This window comes from Sander lucioperca, chromosome 5 (assembly GCF_008315115.2).
Source record: "Sander lucioperca isolate FBNREF2018 chromosome 5, SLUC_FBN_1.2, whole genome shotgun sequence".
In the NCBI taxonomy this organism is placed as follows: Eukaryota; Metazoa; Chordata; class Actinopteri; order Perciformes; family Percidae; genus Sander; species Sander lucioperca.
The window spans coordinates 24,692,263-24,700,874 of NC_050177.1; the positions used below are offsets into that span (position 1 = coordinate 24,692,263).

At 39.5% G+C, this 8,612-nt stretch overlaps 1 protein-coding gene across 2 annotated transcripts in view; it reads right to left on the reverse strand.

Moving 5' to 3' along the window:
* tlcd2 (TLC domain containing 2) overlaps positions 1 to 7,500 on the reverse strand; it is a 31,003-nt gene extending 23,503 nt beyond the window's left edge. The window contains exons 1-3 of one of the 2 annotated variants that reach the window (XM_036001315.1): positions 6,867 to 7,500; positions 6,133 to 6,215; positions 2,377 to 2,459 (exon numbers count right to left, since the gene is read on the reverse strand). In XM_036001315.1, the coding sequence (XP_035857208.1) occupies positions 2,377 to 2,459; positions 6,133 to 6,215; positions 6,867 to 7,045 (345 nt within the window). In that variant the 5' untranslated portion in view covers positions 7,046 to 7,500. The remainder of the gene's footprint in view (positions 1 to 2,376; positions 2,460 to 6,132; positions 6,216 to 6,866) is intronic. The other variant, XM_036001314.1, reaches the window with a different exon arrangement.
* Between the last annotated feature and the right edge of the window lie 1,112 nt (positions 7,501 to 8,612).

An 8,612-nucleotide genomic window follows, 5' to 3' on the forward strand; every position in this document is an offset into this window, starting at 1 on the left:
AAAGTAAACAACCATTTTAAACATGTCTTTCATTTACAAATCTGTAACCCAGAATGTCCGCATGCAATATGCTTTTTTCCTTACGCAGCACGAGCCACGTCCTCAGTGGCCTGATTTCTTAATACTGCAGAGAAATATTTCCACATATATTGGGTTGAAAACACGCCTGCGTTAAAGTGCCCATATTATGAAAAAATCACTTTTTCTGGGATTTGGGGTGTTATGTTGTGTCTCTGGTGCTTCCACACACATACAAACTTTGATAAAAATCCATCCATGCTGTTTAGAGTGAGATACGGTTTCTGAATGTGTCCTGCCTTCAGTCTCTGGGTGAGCTGTTCAAAATCGGCACGGCTTGTGACGTCACAAGCCGTGCCGATTTTGAACAGCTCACCCAGAGACGAGCAGGCTAACCACAACCATTAGCTCGTAGCGTTAGCATGCTAACGCTAATGCTAACACTAGCATGCTAACGCTAGCATGCTAACGCTAGCATGCTACCTCGTTCTCAATAGCAAAGCACTGCTACAACACACACAAGTTCACCATAATCTACAAAAGAACTACTTACATGTGCGCCCTCATTTAGAAGTCTCCCAGCTAATCCTGCCTTGTAACTGACCAAAGTTGTAGAAACAGCCTTTCTTTTACTGTCTATGAAGCTAGCTAGCTGACATGATCTACATCTGAGCTACTGGGCATGTGCAGTGCAATCAAAGATAGTACAGAAGAAGAAGAAGAAAAGAGGTCTCACTCTGTAGCTAAAACAGAGACCAGCTGAAAAGAGGAGCTGCAGCAGTGAGAGAGAGTACTGCAGTACAACAACAATATGGTGTTTTTTGAAAATTAAACCATGTAAACCTATTCTGGTACAACCTTAAAATACAATTCTGAACCTGAAAATGAGCATAATATGGCTGCTTTAACACCCAAACACACACATAAATCGGGGCTGCTGTACAGTACACATCCACTTCTATCCTGTCAGGAAAAAAATCTAGACAAACAGCTCTCGTTTGGTGAGTAGTACACTACAATAACAAGATGAGAGCTTAGCAACAGGAAGCAATACACAACATTAGCACAGTCTTGGAGGTGGGTCACGCTGCCATAAGCGTAAAGAGAAAATATTCAATCAGGATATAGTTCTATATTTACACTTCAGGTCATTTTCCATAGTGTTTAAAATATAATATACAGTATAATATAATAAATGTTACGAGCTAGGTTAGCCTTTTGTAGCTGTGTGTTTTGTTGTTCTACGAGCCCAGGTTAGCTTAGCGTTGTAACAATATGCATTAGATTATGCACGTATGTGCATAATAAGTATTCAATTTTGACCTAGGCAGCTTCTCATATGGGATGGGTTAACTGATCTGACCTGTTCTTCCCTCAGGAAAATATCTCTCAGCTGAAGGTCGCCATGTCATGAAGATGACTGGGAATCTGCTGGAAACAGTTACATGTGGTTAAGTGGTTGGCAAGGGACTAGCCGGGTGGAGTTCAACGTTCTCAAGGCATGAAAGAAGTTTGAATGCTTGGCTGGGGGGCTGTCAGACTGGAATGGGTTAGGGTTAGTCTCACTGTTCCTCCCTCACTTGCCCTTTGTCACTGGACAAGAAAGACGGGTATTTTGCCTTTCCCATGTATGTGCTTCTGACAGGTGCGCTGGGGTTTTTAGTTTAGTTTATCTGTGCAGTGACTACTGAATATTTAAAGTGCTCATATTATGCTCATCTTCAGGTTCATAATTGTATTTAGAGGTTGTACCAGAATAGGTTTACATGGTTTGATTTTCAAAAAACAGAATATTTTTGTTGTACCGCACATTTCTGCAGCTCCTCTTTTCACCCTGTGTGTTGAGCTCTCTGTTTTAGCTACAGAGTGAGGCATCTCACTTCTATTCCATCTTTGTTGGGAGTCGCATATGCGCAGTAGCTAGGTAAGGACTACTAGCCAGTCAGAAGCAGAGTATGAGGGCGTGCCATGCTAGTGACGCACATTTGTCACGGAAGTTAAGGCTGGACTACAATAGAGCTGTTTGGAGCAGTTTGTGAACAGTGTTTTCTGTTGGAGATGGTAAGTCCCTTTGGGGTGGACTTTAGGCTTTTTTACTTTGTAAACCTATAACATGCACAAAAAAAGACATAACACAATAAAGGTAAGGGAAAAAGCCAATAAGCATAATATGAGCAATTTAATATATCGGGGTGGTAGGTAGGCTACAGGTAAAGGATTTCTTACAGAGATACCAAAGTGTCTGTCAGTGACGGTCAAGATGAAACATCTTTGGCCAAAATGTTGGACCCATAGACTGTATAAAACTATTGTATATAGATTATTTTTACCTGTGACCATAATGTTTGAAAGACCTACCACAATGTGATGAAAGAGAAGCTCCCAGGACTGACTCAGCTTCTGGTTCACCACCATGTCGAGGAAGTCATTGATGAAGTAACCTGTGAGGACCGAGAGCATTTAGCCAATATTAATGACATGTTTAGGTTTTAGGTTCAGCAATTCATTAATCAACAAAAGCCTAACAGATTTATTTGACAAGAGAAGCCTCGAGCATTTCAAGTGTGACCCTGCTTCCATGACGACAGCGATGGCAACCAAGATGTGTCCTGGAGAGGGGCTATTCATATCCACCAACCCCACCCCTTCCCCACCACTTGCTGTATCCATGGTGACAGCTATTCACAATGCTCGAAAAAATAATGAAGTGCTGAGGATGGGGACGAAGGGGTGCGAGGGAGCTCAGGGGCATTGTGAGACTGGAATTAACCTCACTGTGTTGGAAATTTTACACCAGGACCCTTTGGTCAATGTGGCGACATGTTTGGGTTTGTCTCACCATAAACAAATGTACTTGCTACCAGCCGCATTACAAATTATTATCAAAAGATTGCCATCAAGCATTTAATTGGTTTATTTGCATTTTCTGGTCTCCATAGAAGTGAGCAATGAACAGGGGAACTCCACACCAATGTAGTTTTCCAAAAAGAGTTTGGGTCAAGTTTAGCCATAAATAGCCAATTGAAGCCGCATGTGACGCTGTAAATAAAAATGCCAATTAACTGACATCTCTTTTCTTGGTTTTTTATAATGATTAATTTACCACTGTTTGACACCTTTGTATTAAAAACATACAGGTGGAATGAGGAGTGACAGTAAGAACAAAGGAATATGATACTACTAGGACTACTACTGGACTTTCTATTGGCAATCGACCAAAGAAAAAAATGATTTCTAGTGAAATCCTCCAAAGCAATTCATTTGCTTATTTCCATTCAAGATCCTGTGGAGATGACGCCAGTTCGTCAAACAAATGGGTTTCAGGCTGAACATTTCGTCTCTGTTGGAATAGCTCAGTTAAGTAAAGAAACCTGATTAAGACACCTGGCTTAGTCTGATACCTGCCAAGTTACAGCGGCATGTAAACATCTTTCTACTGTGGCTATTTTGTTTCTGCGGTCTGTGTAAAGCTGACTTGCATAGCTGCATTATGAAAACATCTTTACACTATATCAACAAAATGTGCCCGAGCAATACTTACTCACTATCTTTTTTTTCTGTATTGGAGGTAACTTACTATTCCATTCTATGGGTGGAACAACACAGGTAGAGATAATTATTCTTTAAATTGGTTATTCATAACAACATGGAAAATGTAGAGAGTGTTAATGGCACGTGATGACAAAAGTATTCCACACATGAACAGTTAATTGTAGTTGGGTTCCTCTGCAAGACGCTGTTTGAGGCATTGAACAAGGTCTTCATTCAACAAGTGGAGAATAATTTAAGGCATGTCACTGCGAGGTTTGCAGCGTGGTATCACAGCGAGCTGGGCTGAATGCACAAAACTCCTCACTCCAGCTTGCTGAGGCCTCAGAATCACACCACATCTCTAGTGGGAGGGAACAGGAGAAGCACTCCACTTGTTTTTGCGTGAATTACTCCTCTTTCTGTTACCACTGGCATCTGACGTGCACTGCTCGCATTAATTAACTGACTCTTTGCGCAGTTACTGACTTGGTGATATCACAATACAGTACAGGGTAACGCCTGGTGCCAAAGACTGACAATAATGCCCCCCATTGATTTTCACATACAGAAACTGCCCCTTGCTTTGCCAGCGTCCAGGGCTGGGCTTCCTGAAAGAATGTCAAACATCCTGGGAATCTTTGGTGAGCTCTTGTTTACTGACCAGGATCCAATACATTTGTGGATTTAAGAGGGCTCACGTGCTATTAGTTGCTCTGGAATACTTTAAGGATTATTGAGGAAAAAGTTAAAAAACGTTATAGTTGCTATTTTACGAATGTGGGGTTGCATGCAAACTTAGGTTTGAGAAATCTTAATTAAATCAAGCAAATCCAATTCATGCGATGCAACGTGGAATTCCCTTCTTATATACAGTCTATGGGAATTCCCATACTGTATATGGAGATTCCACGTTGCACGGCGTTTGACTAGTCATGACTGGTTTCCAAGATGGCTCCCGCAAGTAAACATGAACGTGACTGTCTTTATAATCTATCTTTTTAATAAACTATCTGTACACTTACAACGTTGTCAATGCTTCGGTTCACATTTAGGGACCCAAATTATGCTAACGTTAAAGTGTGGTGATATTTTGAGCCTTTTTAGTGGTATTAAATAGCGATTTAATTTCAGTGTCCCCATGCCCCAAATACTAGCATTTCAAGCTAACCAGCGGTCTGCGGTAGCCTCGTTAAAGCTCCAAACTCATTCGATTAGCATGAAAACATGTCCTAGAGAGCGACAGGGTAGGTACACATCAGTTAATAACCCCTAGGTTCGTTTTGCGCCGGAATTGTCCTTTAACTACAATATGGTAAATATTAAAGATGTCAGTGAATTGCAGAAACGATGACGGTACTTAAGAAATAGAGCATACCAACAGCTAATTCATTGAGCATTCAGGGTGGCACTGATGTGTAAAAAGGCTCAGTTCAACAGGTCTGCCCCACTCTTACAGAGAATCTGCTTTCCATGTTACTTCAGGTAATGCAAACACAGTGTTCATGTAAAGTATCTCACAAAAGTGAGTACACCCCTCACATTTTAGTAAATATTTCATTATATCTTTTAATGGGACAACACTGAAGAAATTACACTTTGCTACAATGTAAAGTATTAAGTGTACAGTTTGTATAAGAGTGTAAATGTGCTGTCCCCTCAATAAAACTCAACACACAGCGATTAATGTCTAAACCGCTGGCAACAAAAGTGAGTACACCCCTATGTTAAATTCCCATAGAGGCAGGCAGATTTTTATTTTTAAAAGCCAGTTATTTCATGGATCCAGGATACTATGCATCCTGATAAAGTCCCCTTGACCTTTGGAATTAAAATAGCCCCACATCATCACATACCCTTCACCATACCTAGACATTGGCATGGTTTTATGTCGGTTAGCCTAATAGCTGGTTTGATTTGCATTGAGAGATGATTTTATGGAAAGTACCCCATGCCAATCTCTAGGTATGGTGAAGGGTATGTGATGATGTGGGGCTATTTTAATTCCAAAGGCCAAGGGAACTTTATCAGGATGCATAGTATCCTGGATCCATGAAATAACTGGCCTTTAAAAATAAAAATCTGCCTGCCTCTATGGGAATTTAACATAGGGGTGTACTCACTTTTGTTGCCAGCGGTTTAGACATTAATGGCTGTGTGTTGAGTTATTTTGAGGGGACAGCACATTTACACTGCTATACAAGCTGTACACTTAATACTTTACATTGTAGCAAAGTGTAATTTCTTCAGTGTTGTCCCATTAAAAGATATAATGAAATATTTACTAAAATGTGAGGGGTGTACTCACTTTTGTGAGATACTGTATATTAAATGTATCTTATCCAACTGATTAAACTAATCAATACGTGTCAAGTTAAGACTTGTATCAGCTGGTTAAAAAATGTTTTACATGAACTAAAAAGGAGACTAGCTGGGATGGATAATGTAATTTCCTCATTTCCCCTTACGATGGCAGCACCTATGGGCGCACTCTCTCTAGCCCTCCCCTCCACCACCACCCAGCCCATTCAGACACAGCACACAATTTGTAATTGAACACTGTAGAAGTGCTGACAAGCTACTCACCGATAGAAAAAGACACCAAAGCATGAGAAAACACAGAGTGAGTTGCTATCAAATCTTCAGCCATCTGTGGGTGAAGGAAGAAGCTGAAAAGATAAAACACACAAGTTCAGATAAATCATTTCAATTGTTTATTTTACAGTTTGAGGAACTTCAGAGTGATATCTTTTTTTTAAAGATTATTTTTTGGGCTTTTTCAGCCTTTATTTTTGACAGGACAGCTGAAAGCACGAAAGGGGAGAGAGAGAGAGAGAGAGAGAGAGGGGGAATGACATGCAGCAAAGGGCCGCAAGTCGGAGTCGAACCCGGGCCTGCTGCGTCGAGGAGTAATAGTCTCTATATATGGGCGCCCGCTCTACCCAACTTAGCTATCCGAGCCCCCTTCAGAGTCATATCTTTACATTTAACAAAGTCAACTTTAATGCAGATAATTGGGTTATCAGTGCTGGTCATAAGCTTCCACTACATCATATTTAAATCGATGCTATCTATAGGCTAATGTTATATGTAATAATATGAATACTGGTAGGCTAAATGGGTCTGGTCAAGCAGCATGGCGAAAATCAAGTCGGTCAACAACAGCCTAATAAAAAGTCAAAGAACCTAAAATGAAGGCAAAATATATTTAAACCAAATAATCATACATATATATATATAATATCTAAAACCACATCAACACCGTTTTATTCCCAATGATCCTGACTTCATTAAAACAGTTTTTGTTCAGTTTAACTCACCAAAGCACTGCCCATATCGCAGTGATAAAACTGTGCATGAATGATGTAGATATATTTCTCCATTTCCATGCATTCCTGCAGGCAGATTCAGGCATGGGCAGTTTTCTGACCACAACGTTGACGAGTCTGAAAAATCCGACGGAGCTCCCGGTGGTTAATATCACTGAACTCAACTCCATGGCTGAAATAAAAGAAAACCTCACTGGCCACACTTGTCCCCAATATAAGCGGTATAAACGCACCGGAGCCTGATGTCTGTAGGCTAATGTTTGCGACGACCGAGACAATCACGTTAGTAAACCGGTATACTCCCAATAATTTCTGGCCACATCACTCAAAGAGGATTGTGAAACGCGAAAAAAAAGCGTGTTTCTTTCACGGTTATGGTCGAAAGAGAGAAGGCGTGTACGAGTATGTCAAATGATTTCCAGATTGAATGTTTGTGATATATTTCTGTAATAATCCCTTGAAAGAAAGCTCTGTTGCCACAGGTGTAACGTTAACCGGTGGAAGTGAGTGAAGAATGTCAGCATGAAGCCTTGAGTACAGTTGCGAAACCGTCCTTGTTGTAAAACCTCATCTCTCTTGCTTGTGTAACTTTCAAAATCAACAAAAACCAAACGATGGCCTTTCCCCCGCCCTACTATAAAGGGGCGCGGCCAAGAGCACGTTACATATGTTATGTTACGTTCAAGTGCGTTCGGAAATGTCATAAATCAGAAACTATCGCCAAGAATGTTTGCACGTAGACTTCAAGGAATGTGTCTGTTTTGGACCGATAAATGAAGGGTTCATTTGCAAAAACAGATATCTCCGTTTATATTAATTTTACTAAATCATGTTATTCGAGTGTGTCTAATCCAGGAAATAGGCTATCATTAAAATTGGTTTTGATATTGTTTTGATCAGGTTTTGATAAGAGATCTATTTTTTCTTCTTCATAAATCATGTTCTTATTATTATTGTGCACAAGGGAATACCGATTAAACTAATGTTGACTTAATTATTATTATTATTATTATTATTATTATTATTATTATTATTATTATTAGTAGTAGTAGTAGTAGTAGTAGTAGTAGTAGTAGTATTTACATAGAATGGCTTTTATCCGTTTTTACAAATGAACTCTTCTAATAGCCTACAGTGCAAAAGTCAAGAGACATAATATAAAATAGAAAAATTAGAATAAAAAAATTCACAGTATTAAGTATGGGTGCAGAGAATATTTGTGTGTGGGGAGATAGTAAAGATGTGCGTTAATGTAACACATTTACAGATTGAAGATGCATAATCTATCATACCATACAGTATGCTATAAAATGTACAAAAATGAACAGTAGGCTTATATAACAAATGAACATACTAAGGATTTATACAAGACGTATGCTGATAACAATCAATCAAAATTCAGCTTTGAAAAGCTAGGCCCTATAAGTTCTACTTGACAAAAAAGGAAGCACATGTTTTTTTCTCATGATTTCCTGCTTTCCTTTAATTTAACTTCTCATCTCACTACCGCCTCGAATGTTTCTTTTCCAGCTGTGAGATGCTCTACATTGCATTGTGGGACAACAATGTTCATCAATACCACACTCAAATCAAGCAGATTGGTGGTACATGATATCTACACTAACATTTTTAAAGTAGACTCAATATTTTTTTGCTACAGACACACGTATAGCACTAACAGTAGTAGTAGTAGTATCAAAAACTGCTGGCATTGAATATCTGTTCAGATTTATAATC